General features: G+C 38.6%; 1 protein-coding gene across 1 annotated transcript in view; it reads left to right on the top strand.

The window, feature by feature from the left end:
* Positions 1 to 15,884, top strand: part of VSTM4 (V-set and transmembrane domain containing 4) — a 92,762-nt gene extending 76,878 nt beyond the window's left edge. Inside the window, exon 9 of the mRNA XM_011355461.1 lies at positions 15,675 to 15,884. Within this exon, the coding sequence (XP_011353763.1) occupies positions 15,675 to 15,800 (126 nt within the window). The 3' untranslated portion in view covers positions 15,801 to 15,884. The remainder of the gene's footprint in view (positions 1 to 15,674) is intronic.
* The last annotated feature ends 940 nt before the right edge of the window (positions 15,885 to 16,824 follow it).

Genomic DNA, 16,824 nt, shown 5'->3' with positions numbered 1-16,824 from the left:
TCATTAACACTAGTTTTAAAGTCAGTGAGGACCTATCCTCTTCATTACTTTTCCAAGTAGGGCACCTAGAATTTGCAGAGTGTGTGTGGAGTGAATGAACAATTGAAGACAGAGATCTGAGACTGGAGCTTTAAGTCTTCACTGTTCTACATGTAGTCAATAGACCAGCATCACCTGGGAGTTGTAGAGATGCAGGCCCCACACTAGACCTACTGAACTCGAATCTGCAGTTTAACAAAAGTCCAGATAAATCTGAGGAACATTGAAGTTTGAGAAATGCAGTTCTGAATTACTTATCAAATTCAGTCAGCTCCTTTTGGGTCACCTGTGGAGGGGACTTAGCTACATTTTTGTAAGATAGTTCAACCCACTTAGGAGAATGGTGGGTTTTTCTTATCAAATGAACAAAGAGAAAATTACACATGAGAATCTGCTTCTAAAGGGAATTGTGACTCTCCTTCATTCCTGAAACCTCTCCCAAATAGCTTGTCTCCATCTCAGCTGGGGGTAGCCCTGTCCTGTGATCCCCCATGACTCCACACAGGCTGAGAATTCTCACTTGTAGGGAATGTGTGACCAAGACCTGCTTGTTTGAGATGCTCTTGAGTTTAAAGTCTGAATTACTTCAGACCTGCTGAAAGATCAGAGCACCTAGAATGGACAGGAGGGATTATTATATTCCATGATAATTGAGAGGAGACCTGTCTCAGGAACTAGCCTTCTACCCAGTGGTCAGCCTAGGACTAAGAGAGACTTCATGCCCTATTCAGTGTTTGTCTTGTGTCGGAAAAGAAGCCCCATCTCCCAGCCCTGTTTTCATGATCAAGAATATACTGCCAGGACCGAAAAGAGTGCTTCTCTGATCGGTGGCAGAAAAAGGTTTTGAGGCACACTAGGCACCAGTGATAGAATTCTGAGAGGATTTTAATAATAACCCAAATCCCAGCAAAATTGTTTCCAGAGGATGCACATTTCAGGTTTCTTGAAGGATGTTTATAATAAACCGGAGAATTTCTCTTGTCATTAATGTGCTAGAACTGGTTTCAGTTAAATTTTACATGAAAAGGATATATTAACCTGCATAAAATATGTTCATAATCTCAATTTAAAATTAAAAAGAAGGAAAAAACCCACAACCACATGTACAGTATATTGCCCCAAGTAAAAGCCTTGGGAAAAAAACAAAAACTTTGCTTGTACCACGCTAGTACCATTTTTACAGAGATAAAAATTCTATGCTCCCCTCGGTACACATGCACATCCCATTATTGTCACCGGGAGTTATGTATGTCGACTGGAGGGAAGGATAGATGCCGAGGCTTCTGAAGGGATGAGAGTGGGGAAAACAGAAGTCATTGATTTCATGGGCTTCCTGCAGTCCAGAGACAACAGACAGAGGCTCTTTCATAAGTGAGATGCTATCATCAGGGAGAAGAGATCAGACCTCCAGAAATGCAAGTGGGAACATCTTGTATTAGGGACTGTTGAACCTCACATAGGCTGGTATTTCCTGGCAGACTTGAAGTTAATGCCAAGGACTCCTGTTGACTCATACTGTCCACGAACAGCTACCAGGCTGGATGCTTCTCAGCCATGTGAGAGGTCAGTGGAGGTTGGATGAGGCTTCTGAATTTATTAACGATGGGCCAAGTGAAGCCTTTACTTCCAGGGAGTCTTTTAAGCCTGGCAGCATTTTAAGCACTCCTTAGGAACCCCCTTATGAAAATCACGGGATATCTACTCTAGAAATGCCATGGAGGAAGTTGCCTCACCCCATAATGTGGCTTTATGCTCTGAGGAAGCAGGCAACTTCAAAACTGGCCAACTCAGGACTGTGTTTCTCCTGTACTGTATAACTGATTCACTGACCATTTTGCAGTCATCCACATATCTATTCTTCAGGCATTTACTGAGCACTGGCAATGTGCAAGGTGCTCTGGGGACAGGAGCATAAACCTTGCAGCCCTGACAGAGATGAATAGGTGGCAGAGAGGTGAGCCAGGCCCAGAGGTCCAACAGGCCGAGCCCCATGAGTGACCCCTCCTGGCTGCACGGGCCCTCCCTGGAGTTCCGGAGATCCAGTCTAGGATCAGCCTGTCCCTGTGTGTCTGCAAGCAGTGTCCCTGCAGAGCAGTAGCTTGTTTTCCATCTCGGCTCAGCTGATTTGCTGCCTTTATTGGGCACCTCATTGCTGCGATCATTGCACTGCTGGGAAATTTTTTTTTTTCAAATCTTTCACTCTATTTTATTTTTGTAATCTCATAGAACAATATCATTTGTGTTCACATTCATTTCTTTTTTTAAAAAAAAAGCTTATTTCATTTAAAATCTCAGTTTTAAATGCAGAGCACTTCAGAGTTGTTATTAAAAGACTTTTTCAGTCTCAAATTGAGAATACTAGAAATGAAGTGCCATTACAGAAAAAAAAAATAGAAAAGAAAAAAATTATCAATGTATTTGTAACATCAGGCTAGGCATCCAAATTATCAGAAAGAAAAATCTCTATTTGAAATTATGAGTTCACAACAAACTAGCAGTACACTTACGGGGATTTTGTTTCTCTGGCCAGTTTCAATTTTAGTTTATTATTATAACTTTCTATAGCTGAATTTATAAATTTCAACAGCATATGTGATGTCCAAAAGGCAGTAGCCTTGTGAATTTCTGATTAGACTGTGTATGGAAAGATGAAGAATGCAAACTATGAATTCAATCACATATGCCCATTTCCCACATTACATATGAATTCAACAAATGAGCTAGCATATCTACTGCTATTTATATTTCGTCTTAACACTTGGTTTGTGCCATGTACTTTGTATCAATGACATAATGCTGGTGGTGATGGATGGTGATAATGGTGATGAAGGTGGTGATGATGATGGATGATGATTGGTGGTGATGATGGTGATGATAGTGATGATGATGGTGGTGATCATGGTAATTACGGTGATGATGGTGATGATACACATACTTCATTTCTATGGTACTTCCTCACTCAGGCATTAACCAGTGCTTATCAGTATAAACATGTAAGCAGTATACTGGTAAGCACAAACATTGGGACAACCCTGACCTAAGCATTGTTATTATCACCATCTCACAGATGAAGCAGAGAAGACATATGGATGTAAACAGCAGTGCAAGCTCCTACACCTGGAAGTGGCAGAACTGGGTCTGACCAGGCACTTAGCTGCAGGATCCTGTTCTTGCCCACTGGGCTCTGGGCTCTGCTGCCTCTCAGCAAAATCACTCAGTAAAGTCCAAGTCCACTGGGTCTCAGGGTAGTTTCTGTCTTGGCCTTACTGGAAGGATTTTTACATGAGGAAAGCTGCAACGGTGATTCCAAGTGGGTTGTAGGAATGGGGCTGGCAATTCAGAATCTCCATTTGTTAGACTAGAAGGTGAAATTTCTTCCATAGACTCATTTCTCTGAGGTGGCCTCTGTTAGAAATGTGACATATATAGATAGATTCACACACACACACACACACACACACACACACACACACACACAGACGATAAATTAGATAGATAGATGATAGATTGATAGAGAGAGAGAGAGAGAGAGATACAAAATTACATTTCTATGTATATATTCCCAAAGTGTATGTATAATCAACCCACAATCAATGTAGGTGATGGCTACAGATTATGACAAATACATTTCTTTATGCAGAGTTTTCTAAAAATTAGAACGATACTAAACAAAATGTTCACACATTGAATTGTTTTTTCGTTAACAACATATCAGGCTCATATTTCTACATTAGCATATGTAGATCCACCTCACTCTTTTAATGACTATAAAGTATTACAGTATCATCATTTCTTCTATCTATCTATCTATCATCTATCTATCATCTATCTTTCATATGTCTACATTTTAACCTATTAAATTGAAAGCCACATGCAGATTTTATATGATTTCAAGTAGTAGAACCCAGGTATCCTACTTCTTAATAGAGTGTCCTCATGGAAACTCTAGATCAGCTGAAAGAGAAGAGTCCATGGTTCTGTTCATGATTTCTGAGAGCATCCCATTTCTACATTCCTGAGGCCACAGATACTAATAGGAGGGTTTTTAATGACTGTGTCAAACTGGTTTTCTTTGATTTTGTCTTAAGCTCATTCAGTCATTCATTTAAAAATGTGTGTTGGGTACCTCCGATGTACCAGGTAGTTACCTGAGCTAGATTATATCGGTGGTGTGCTTCTGCCCACTCCTATCCAGTAGAGAGAGCAAATCTCCTTGACATCTTGAAATCAGCCATTACAGGAGGATTTACACATGTAATCAGCAAATGCCACAAATTAGTTTTTTTTTTCTTGGAGAGCCAGTTGCTCAACAACTTACCAGAATATCACTGGCTGCAGCAGTGAATAAGTCTGACAAAGTCACTGCTTGTGTGGAACTGAGTGGTGTGGTCAGAGGCTGGCTCTAGCACTAGCTCTGCTGCTTACTAGCTGTTGACCTGAAGCTTGCCATTTCTGTGCCTTTATTTTTGCATATGTAAAATGAGAATGATAATAAGAGTACTTCCTGCATAGAGTTGTTGGTGCCCTAAGTAAACATTCTAGTGGGAGAAGGAAGAAGGTAACCAGGTAACCAAATGGACAGCATGCTGTAATGCTAAGGGGTGATATATGCTCTGCAGAGCAATAGAGCAGAGGGACTGTATTTGATAGGGAGGGGGCTTCCTTGGAGCAAAGGCATGATAAATAAGGGAGCAAGCCACACTACTATGTAGGGGAAGAACATTTCAGGCAGAGAGCACAGCCTGGGCAAAGTCCCTGAGGTGGGCCCTGAATAAGAAATACTATCCAGGTGTGTCCAAGAAACACAAAGAGGCCCTTATGACTGGAATGCTGGTCAGCAAGCAGGATGTGTGCTATGATCTGAGACTGGAGGAGTGCCAGGGAGAGATCAGGACAAATCAAGACCCTGATAGGGACTTTGGATTTGATTCTAAGTGTGATGAGAAACCACTGGAGGATTTTGTGCAGAGCAGTGAGTGGCAGAGTTTGACCTATCTCTTTAGAAAGCTTATCCTTCCCACTATTAAAAAAATATGACTGGATTTATTTGGCACTAGCCCAGGGTCCAGTGGGATCCATCAGAGTCTGACACATGATGTTTTCCAAATGATCTCTGAATACCTTCTTCTTTCCGCTTCTAAATATTTCAAAGGGACCGATTGTTAAAAAACAAACAAAAACAAACAAACAAAAAAACCAACTTGTTTATATTCTACAGTAAAAATTATAGTGATAATAATTTGAACACTTTTGTAGCTGTTTACCTATCAGGTAATTTTCTAAATATATTACACGTATTAATGCATTTAATCTTCAAAATAATCCTATGGGATATGTACTATTATAAGTCTCACTTTACAAACGAGGAAATGAAGGCACAGAGAGGCTGAGTAACTTCCCCAAGGTCACATAGCTAGTAAATGGTAGTTTTTCTGTCTCCAAGAGTCCATACTATTCTGTAAAACTAGGCAGATGCTTGCACAGTCCGATGAACCTAGAAGAGTGTTAAAGCTTGCAGTTAATTAGAACACTAAGAGTGTTCAAGATTGAAGATTCTCAGAGTGGACTCCTACATAGAAATAGAAACCAAACAGTCTTTTTCTAAGCATAAACATTCTCTTGAATAACACTGCCAGTAAAAGTACTTTGGGAAGGCAGCTGGGAAAACATACATCTACAGTCCATGGGGAAGAGAAAATGAATGACTGTATTCGATCATGAAGCTATCACTGTGCCACTATGAAAGTTTCATGTATCAGGACTCTCCCCAAGAGCATTATCTATAATCACATTTTAGTTTCCAAAACATACAATGGTGAAATCTAGAGACATCTGTCTGATGACTTGTAAAGCCTCAGGCCTTTCCGTGCATGGCTTTAGTAAGTTCTACAGCTGGTCACCTCAGTCTGTCTTCAAAGCACTTAGCCAGGGGCACATGACTTCTGTCTTGTCGAATTCATTCTTGGAATGTACTTTGCTGAGCATCCTTTGATTTCTCTAGACTTAAGAATGTGATGTGAATTTGCTCTTCTCAAGATTTTTGATTGACTTCATCCAACCCAAGATGCCAACAAGCCTGGAGAGAACTTTGAAATCTTTATCTCTATCCAGGACTTCTCCTGAGTTCTATATTTTTTTCTGATTTATCCAAAGTCCGAGAAAACACTGGGTTATTTGTTAGCCATTAGTCACTTGGTAACCATTTGACAGCCAGGTGTGGGGTAGGAATCTGGGCAGATGTAATCCAAGGTTTATAAATGTCTGGAGCAACAGAGGAAGCGGGCATTTTGAGCCTCAGAAAGCACCTGTGTCCCCATGTGCGATGATCAAGGTTTCTAGTCTCTAGAACCCAGCTCAGATTGTCAAGACATGCCTAAATCAGCAGTCACAGTTACATGCTGCATTTGGGGAGTGCAGCTGATTTTAGCCCTCACCTCTGAGTGAGGATTTATGCTGATAGAGCCAGAGGTCTCAATGGACTAATGATCTCAGCAACAAGGAGATGGTAAGAGTAGACCTGGATTGTGGCTCCAGCAGTTACCTCAGAAAATTCCTCTGGACTTTCTCGCTCTACTCCATAATCACTTAACTTCTTATTTTCACCTGTTCAGCAGTCACATCTAATCAAGAATCTGTTGCCACCTCATACACAGCCTGATCAAAGCAGAGCCTACACCCTTATCACCTCTATCCCATGCTGGTCAGAGGTACACCTGCACCTTTGAAGGCTAAGAATCTTGGGGAGATGAGACTGTAAAGAGTATCTAAGGGTTACCTATATATAGGCATTTTGATGGGATTCTCTCCTTCATCATTCACTCCAATCAGTGACACCTCCATTTATCTGCTCACAGAGGGTTTTGGGTTCTGTACCTTTAAGTTCTCCGTCTCTCCACACCATGCCAGGCTCCCTTCTCCCCATAGCCCTTTAGCTTAAACTCACACTGCCCACTGAGTAGTGCAAGACTGTTCTGAAAATTCACTTTTCCATGATTTGTGGATTTGTGCCAGAGAAGCTTTCCTGTTGTCTTTGGAAGGTCACCATTTTCCCCTTGGGATTTCAGGGATTGCTCTCTGCCTGGCTAGCTCGCCTGGTTACTAGGCATTCACAGCAGAGCCTTAGTCACTTGCAAGGCTGCGGCATTTTCAATGAACAGATGTGGATGCCGGACAGAACTGCCTGGCTCTGAGTCCAGACTCTACCCAGCAATAGCAGCATGACCTTGAGTAGGTTACCTGCCTTTTAAAGCCTATTTGCTCATCTGTGAAGTGAGTATGGTCATTGGACCCATGTCACAGGTCTGGTGTAATGAGATGGTGAAGATCAGTTAACATTTGCTGAGTTCTGATCTCAGAAGGACCAATTTTCAACTACCGCACTCTGCCACCTCTGAAGGTCACTTTTGGATTGTTTCCTTTGAATCATTATTTAACATCTAGGTGTGGGAAAGGTGTCTCTTTGGTTTGTTTTGATTCTTTATTTTTATTTAACTTGCGCTTCAGGGAACTCGACTTCTCCTCTTCATACTATGTTTAAACATAAATAGATATGCCAATCAGCAGGCCTGTGGAACTTAGAATTATGTCAAGTTGGTATCCAAGTCATGTTGATTCCAACAGGACCAATAGGGACCACAACATGGTTTTATTTCCTGAGTTTGGACCCGTTGAGGCCCTCCATCAAATAGAGCTTCACAGAATATACAGCTTCCCCTTTTCTCGGTGGCCATAGTTCTGTATGTGTGGATGTTGTGAGGGGAGAGTTTGTTTTACCAGATACTACTCTGTTGAATAAAAAATGAGCACTTATCTTGAAGGGGGAAGAGGAAGTCTGCCCTCGATAATATGTAATTCTCTCTTGGGTAAATAGAACCTGATAGTGCAACTCTAGTAGAACTGCAATCACATTTTTTAACTCTAAGGTGACGTTAGCATAAACATCCCATGTCCTAGTTATTGATCTGTTGCTGTGATAATGGTATTACCCAATTGAACTTCTGACATTGGAGAACTTGCAGTGGCTGCAATTGCATTTTTTTTTTTTATTTCTGCAACTTAATTTAACTTGCCCATCCACCTGTGATCTCTATGATAAAGTATTGTTTTGTAGGAGTCTGCATAGAATGCTAAATCTCTTTCCTTCTCCTAGTAGGAATGTTAACTTTTGGCTTGAATCCTGGAAACACACCCACAAAATGAAATACTCAGAAACTACAGATTAGGAGCTTAAAGAGTTGGGGTGTTCCCAAGAGGTGCACAACTTCTGAATCCTATAGGTTGACTTTTCTAGTTTTAGCACCATCAAGTAAATTATACCCATAGACATATTTTCCATAATCAACACTCCAAAACTGAGGGAAAGAGGTTTAAATAAGAAGTGGGAGGTCCAGCCTGGAGGCTGTCATCTGCTGTTACAGCGTCTCACCATTGGCAGAATAGATGGATGGGGGCGAAGACATGGCATTTCAAACTCTAAAATTTGCATAGAGTCCAGAGGTTTCAACACTATATTAGAATACTAGTCTTTGTAATAATCCTTTCTTAATTTTTCTGAGGGGATGTTGTGTTATGTGGAGGTTTAATGTGGCTCAGTGGCCATTGTTGAACACTTGAGTTCAAGTCTAAAATCAGTGAGGTCCTTAAGGACTGCAAAAAGGTAGCACCTACTAGCACCTACTAAGATGGCCAAAATAAAAAATGCCGACAATACCAAGTACCAACAAGTATACAGAACAATTAAAACTCTCAGACATTGCTGGTGGGAGAGAAGAATGGTGATGATACTCTGGACAAATAATTTGGCAGTTTCTTATAAAGTTAAACATATACTTTTCATATCACTCAGCAAACCCACTACCCTAAGTAATGAAAACAACTTGCAAAAATCCACACATGAATATCTATAACAACTTTATTTATAAGTACCAAAAACTTGAACAGCCCAGATGTCCCTCAGCAGGTGAAAGGATAAGCAAACTGGCACGTGGTACACCATGGAATACTCCTTAGCCATCAAAAAGAACAAACCACTGATACACCCAATAACTTGGATGAACCGAGAGAATTACACTGAAAGAAAAAAGCCAGTCATAAAAGGTATACACTGTATGATTCCTTTCATATCACATTCTCTAAGAGACAAAACCATAGTCACAGAAAACAGATCAAGGGATGCCGGAAGGTAGGGCTGGAGGGAAGACATGACCACAGAACGTAGTGTGAGAGGGTGTGATAGAACTATTCTGTGTCCTGTCATGGCAGTGGTCATAAATCTGTACATTTGTTAAAATGCAGACAACGGCCCACCTAAAAGAATCATTTTTAGTGCATGCCATTTAAGAAAATTAAATTTAAAATTTTTTTTTTTAAATCCTCTTGATGTCACTGTAAGACATAGCAGGAGGCATGAATAGAAATATGATCTTAGAGCTGGGCTACACAAGGTCAAGTCAAACCATAAGGGGCAGGGAATCTGGGAGTGAGAGGTGTGTATGTTGGGGTGCTATCCAAAAGAGCCCCAGAGCCTCTTCTCCAGCTTTGTTCCTCACTGAATATGGGAGTAAATGCATCAGACCTTAGTCCCTTTCCTCCCCTCAGGAGAGGATGGCTCTCTGGTGATGACACAGAATGTGTTGATATCTTGTATGCACCTACCCTAATCAGGTAGTTCATTTCCTCTCCCTTGAAGGAAGGCTATTCTCTCTTCGTCCCTTCTCTTCCAGGCTGCTATAACAAAGTAGTGCAGACTGGGCAGCTTAAACAACAGAAATTTATTTCTCATGGTCCTGGAGGCTAGAAGTCAGATCAAGATGTTGGCAGGATTTTTCTTCCTGATCCTTCTGTTTGGCAAGGAAAGAGCTGTCTTCTCATGTCCTTACATGATCTTTCCTCTGTATGTATCTGTGTCCTAATGTCCTTTTCTCATAAGGGCTCCAATTATATTGGATTGGGGCCCACTGTAATGACCTCTTTTTACCTTAATTACCTCTATAAAAACCTTATCTCCAGATACAGTCATATTCCGAGGTACTAAAAGTTAGAGCTTCCACATGTGAATTTTGCAAGGAAACAGTTCATCCCATAGCAACTATTTTTCTAGAATCTATTTCTTATCTGTCAGAAGATATCCAGGGCTGTTTAGTTCACATAGTTCTTGGAAACTCATAAATAATTCTGAAGATAGACAAATAGATGATATTTTAACTGGCCGAAAGAGAAAATGATGACACCAAAACATTTATTTATTCCGTACACAAATGTTTAGCATCTTTTATAGGGTAAGCACTGTGGTGCCAAAATCGTTACATACATCATTTCATTTAAATCCCCATTAGCACCAACAAGATGGATCCCTGAAGGTCAATGATAGACTGGCCTGAGGTCACACAGCTGACATTTGAACTGAAGTACAAATTCCTCTTGCACTCATGCTCTGAAGTCAGCTGCAAGTTGATGGCCTCAGGTCTTCTTACTTTCTCCTCAGGAGCATTTCCATTGAACTGAGAATTAGAAGAATTTTCTTTTATTCCAGCCTTCCTTTGATGTATCGACACATGTCTGTATCCAAACCTCCATCCCTTCATAGAATCCCTTATAAACTAAGGAATGGGTTCTCCATGGCTGGGAGGAAATGTATGAGAAGTGGGATTAAAGATAAATAAAACAATGGGGTTTAGAACATACAGAATATCAAGCAGTTGAACACAAATAGCAGGCCTTTATTGGAGGAGTAGAAAGAGAGTGACCAGGAGTCTCTGCAGGCTGGTAAGAGAGAAAAGAAAGTAAAACCAAACAGTCCTGGAAAAGAGGAATGACACAGTTGCTTCTCACATGTTTAGAAAGTTCTAGGCTTTTTCTAAAGGACCCTACCAAGATCTCCAGCAGTTGGTCCACTTCTGCAGTCTGTTCCTTTCCTCTCCTGACTTCCAGTTAATACAGCAATGTCAGATAGAAGTGTCAAACTCATGTCTGAGGCCTGAAAATCCTACTTTCAGCAATTTTCTTTGTGTTTCAGTGTAACCTAAAGCTGTTACAGTAGTGTTTGTGAACAGCCAGTTCAAGAATATTAAGTTTGTAGTCTTGAGTGCTAATGCCCCATACACTTCTGAACTTCCTTCACCCCCAAAAGCAGGATAGGAGCCTGACAAGGGTCATTTTGAGGGCCAGCAGATGGCAGGGAACTAACAGAAAGCTTCTTGATTCAGAGACCCCTTGCTGTGCTCCAGTCCTTGAAATGCCATAGGCGCTAGGAGTGATTCCTTAGCTTAAACCCAGGATGGGTTTGAATTGTCAAGGTTTCAGACATCACCAAAAATACAGGTGGGGTCCTGCAGCAGGTTCTGCCTCATTGTAATCACTTTAACCTTTACATTCTGCTCCTTACTTCCAGTTCTAGAGTCTTACCTAGTCCTACTGATATACCAGTACTTTTCTCTAAGCTATTTCCCAATGCACCTAAACCCTTCACTGAAACATTGGTGCAAAGAAAAGTAGCATGGTGGAAACTGGTGAGGAGTCTACACTTGCCCCCTTTCACTGGCCTTTAGGAATTTATTTCCAGTTAAACAAACTGGAAAATGTAATTAAGCACATGGTTGATGGTGACAGCCAAGTCTGCATGCCAGAAAATCAATAGGTTCTTTAAAGGTGCCAAGGATGGCTATTATGCATCTTCTGTTGGAAACTGTATACACTTACAATTCAGAGCCTCCTGTGTGCTGCCTCATATCTTCAATCAAATTATTATATCCCAGAAATATGCATAAGGGAAATGATTCTACACATTTTATGGGGGGGAGGGGGCGCTGGTGCTTGTAGCAGTAATTGAAGTACCTTTCCACTTACGAAAGTACTAATTTTATTTGTTTTTATTGCTTTTCTAGATGCAATTATTTATTTAGTGTGCTTTGGCTTTATTAAATTATGTTTACTATAGGAACATCATAAAAATGTATGAAAATAACACACTAGCCAAGCCAGCCTGGTGACCTGTATTGAGAAAGCCAGTGTTGTTTTTCATATCCAAATGTAATAGAATAACTTAAGAATAAACATATAATCTACACTAGAAAACAATGCAATTTCAAGGTAATGTAATAAAACACCTGGACAAAATATGATTTCATAAATCTTGGTTCTAAAATTTACATGAGTTGGGTTTTCATGCTTATTTGAGGACACATGGCATTTCTAAATGGAATCATTATAATATGAAATGTAATTAAACTGAAGGCAAGATGTAAACGGGATTTTTGTTGGCTTGCAAAATATGGACATCTAAATGTAGATTTTGGTGTCAAAAGACAAAAAAAAAAGGCTCTCATGCCCATAAATGTTCTTAACTTTGAAATTTAAAAGTGTCCAGACGATTTGTGGAGGTCATCTGTCAACTGGCCCTGACCAGTATACACTGGCTTGAAGGAGTTCTTGTCAAGTTCTCTTTGTCTCTGGCTCCGAGTTCCTATTAAGATGCTTCACTGCAAAAGAAAAGGGGCTTTTGGCTTTTGGCTCTTGGCTCTTGGCATTCTGTTTTAAGAAACTTAAATTGAATGCAAATGGTTTTTTTGTCTTGAATTTTGGTGTCATAACCAAGGCATAGGCACAAAACAGCAAAAATCGAAACAAAACTGTAGCACAGCCAAAGCCAAAAATCAAAAAACAAAAAAAGCAGGGCTGCTTAAATGAGTCATGCATCTTTTATGACTATAAATTAGTAACTGACTTTTTCTAATTATGCATTAAAATTATTTAATGTGTTGCTTAAATATGTGTTCCTACCATAAAATTCAAAAGATATCAACAAATGTGTGCAGCAAAGCAAGAGGCCTCCCTCTTGGTCATCCAGTTTACTTCTCCAGAGGGAACTATGGATACCAGGGTCTTGATTTTCCAAGCAGGTTCCAATGGTTTTCTGAGCAAATAAATACATACACATATATTTACACACATGTGCACATATTTTCACAAATGATAGTAAAACACACAGTATGCATACAGCTCTACCATTCCTTTTAAAGACTGCAGCACATACTAGTGCACTGTATGAATGCACCAGTCTACTATTGATGTTCATTTAAGAGTTTCCAGGTTTTTGTTTATATCAATGAACACTTTCACCAACAATACAAGAAGACCTGTTTGCTTCTATTTCGTTTGGCAATATTTTATAAAATTTATTGAAGTATAGTTGTTATACATGTTATATAAGTTTCAGGTGTACAACATAGTGATTTTTACATATATCTCACAATGTGATCACCATAATAAGTCTAGTAACCATCTGTTACTGTACAAATTTATTACGATATTATTGACTATGTTCCTTATGCTGTGCATTACATCACCATGACTTACTTATTTTATAACTGGAAATTTGTACCTCTTATGCCCCTTTATCTGTTTCACCTATCCCTCCAACCCCTTCCCTACTGGCAACCATCAGTTTATTCTCCCAAAAGACAGAAAGTGATGTCTAAGTGTAATTTTAAATCACAATTCTCCTATTATGAGGGAGGTCGACTCTCATTTTACATGTGTCAGAGCCATTTATATTTCTCCTGTGAACTCACTGGTCCTGCTTGTTGCTCTTTGCTTACTTTTCTGATGCATTGTTGGCCATTATCTTTATTGAATTGTAAGGCCCTTTGATATGATTTACAAATATTTCTTCATTTTTTCAATTGTCCTTTGACTTTATTTAGAGAACATTTTGCCATATATAGCATGAAAATGTCCATATCTTTTTTCTGTTGCTTCTGGATTTTGCATCATACTTTAAAATGTATTCTGTATGCTGAGATTATATATTCTTTAATTTCCCACATGTTATTCTAGCACTTTTATGAGTTCATTTTCCATATTAAAATGTTTAATTCATTTGGAACTTCTCTGGTGTAAAGAATGATATAGAAATATAATTTTTTTCACACGGCTACCCAAACATCCCACCACCATTTATTGAACAACAATATTTGTATTCATTTCAGGAGGGTCTCATCGATCCCACTGATATATATCTTCGTTTGCCAGTACTACAGTGTTCTAATGATTGTAGCTTTATATTTTTAATACCACCATAATTGAATCACTAAATATTTATTTCAATAATGTTCCTTAATCATAGTAAGAAAATATAAACCTATGACTACTTTATTCAAAATTTTTTAACAAAAATGTTTTTAAATTTTATTAGATGACTTTCCAATATCTATGAAAATAACAATATAGTTTTTTTCCTCTATTATATTATGAACTATGTTAGTGGATTTTTCTAATATTGAAGTATCCTTGCATTCTTGAAATAAAATCAACTTAAAATGATTATCTTAACTTTTAATGTGTTTCTTCATTCTCTGAGTAAATTTGATTTGAAATTTATATTAATAAATGAGATTGTTTTAATATATGTGAAATTTTTCTTTCAATGCACTAGATCAGTTTAATTGCATTCAGATTATCTGTTTCTTAAAGGCATTTTTTTTTTTTAAGAAATTCTCCCATAAAACTGCCTGGGCCCAGTATTTTTGAACAAGAGCTTTTTGACAACATCTCCCCTCCCTTTTTCCTTCCCTTCCTCCTCGTCCATCCCTCTTTCCTTTTCCCTTTCCTTCTTTCACTTTCTTTCTTTTCTACTTTTTTAATGATGATTAGTATATTGGTATTTTTTGAGATTATTGTTTATAATTTATATTTTTCTGGAGTATTACCCGTTTATCTTGTATTTCAAAAATTTTTACAATAAGTTTAGCAAAGTAATTTTCTAAATTTAAAATATTTTCTTTATTTACGTTATATTTCTTTTCTTATTTCCTATTTTACTTAATTTTGTTTTTGTTTTTTTCCTTTTAATCTCAATTAATCTATTTTTCAGTTTATTTTATTGGTGTTTTTCAAGCATAAATTTTGCATATTTTTATTTCTACTGTTTTTTTGTTGTTGTTGTTTGTGTTCTGATTCATACAGTCTGATTTTAATTTTATTGGTCCTTCCTTCTGTTATTTTTTTTTCAATTATTTTGTTCTTTTTCTAACTTCTTCAGTTGGATATAAATATTTACATCTATGATTTTTCTCTGAATACTGCATTTTTTTAGGTTCTGGCAATATTTTCTTTATCATTATTTTAAAGATATTCTGAAATTTTAGTTTTATACAGGTTAAGTCATTTAAGAAAATTTTATTTAAGATGATAGCATTCTAGTTTTGTTATTAATTTCTAGGATTTTTGTTTCTGTCTCCGTTTTTTTCCTTCTGATCAAAGACTGTTAGTTACATTATTTTTACTTTGCGGAATTAAAATTTACTTTGTAGTCTAATGTTTAATCACTTTTTGTTAGTGTTCTATATTGACTTGAAAATAAATCATAGTATCTCTTTGCAGGGCATAGTGTTCTTTATAAGACCTTGAAATCTATGAAAATAAATCATAGTGTCTCTTTGCAGGGCATAGTGTTCTTTATAAGACCTTGAAATCTATATTATTATGTTATTTAGGTTTTATATATCTTTGTAAATTTTTTTGTCCATTTGCTCCCCTTTGAATTCCCAAAATGCTATGAAAATGCACACTTGATGAATGAATGTATGATGTAGAACTCCGTGTGGTCAGCTAGAATTGTGCTGTGTTTTATCTTACAGCCAAAGATTGCTGAGGAAAACTTGACCTATGCTGAGCTGGAGCTGATCAAACCCCACCAGGCTGCCAAAGGCATCCCCACCAGCACTGTCTACGCCCAGATCCTCTTTGAAGAGAACAAGCTGTAATTCCATGTTGTCTTCCATGATCCTATTTAATACATGCCACCTCAGTTATTTATGAAAACTTATTTTTATATTTTCACATGTGCCTTCTGTGTGGTGCAGAGCCCCTTTCTTATGACATTTCAGGTGCCTTCAGAGAGGTACAAGGCTCTTTGAAAAATAGCAGGGGACGCAGCCCTTGAACAAATCTTCTGGAACAAGATGTTTTGGGTCTGAGCCCTGAGGGGTAAGGACGCTGATTCTGAAAGCATCTAAGGAGATTCTCTGCTGAGCCAATCCCCTTCATGTTTTTGTCTTCTTTCTCTGGGTTTTGATTTTCTTTTAAATCTTAATTTTAATCTTCTAATCTTCTACTCTTCCTGTATCCATGATATCAAGCTCATAGTAGATAGCTAGAGGAAATGCCATTATAGCCCAAAGCGTGAGATGGTAGATATGTACTAATTGGTTTTCAAGGATCAGATAACATTGTTAGGGCACCAAGAGCAGAGCAAACTGCCATCTCAAGCAGTACTCAAGATAACATCTCTTGTTTTAAATAGATGCACTGACCCTAGCAATTTAAGGGAAGAGAGGCACATTATGGGGAAGTCTGAGGTCTAAGTGGACAGGAATGTCTCTGAAAACCCAGATGCTTGTTTCTCCACCTGTGATCACCCAAGGCCACAGGACAAGTAGAACACTATGCTAAAGGGCTCCCATCCCTTTGTCAGTGTGGACCTCTACTGGTATAGAAACTTATATTCTCCAAGAAGTTCTTACTCACCGTTTTCCAAAGGAGCAGAGGAGTTTGCTGTTAATGACACACTGGAGGAAATGGGCCTCCTGGAAGTGTGCCAAAGTGACCAACTCCGATTGAATGCCCACTTGTGTGAGAGCAAAGTCTTTTGCCTGGTTCCCCTGGGTAGGAGAGTAGGAAGTACAAACTGAGCTGGAAAAGTCTGTCCTAAAGACCCTACTGTTACAAAGTGCCTTGTCTAACTTTGCATGTGAATTCTAGTAGGTTTGGGTGGGGATCGGGTGGGGA

This window comes from Pteropus vampyrus, unplaced genomic scaffold (genome assembly GCF_000151845.1).
Source record: "Pteropus vampyrus isolate Shadow unplaced genomic scaffold, Pvam_2.0 Scaffold20, whole genome shotgun sequence".
Lineage (NCBI taxonomy): Eukaryota > Metazoa > Chordata > Mammalia > Chiroptera > Pteropodidae > Pteropus > Pteropus vampyrus.
This window is presented reverse-complemented; position numbering and strand designations above follow the sequence as displayed.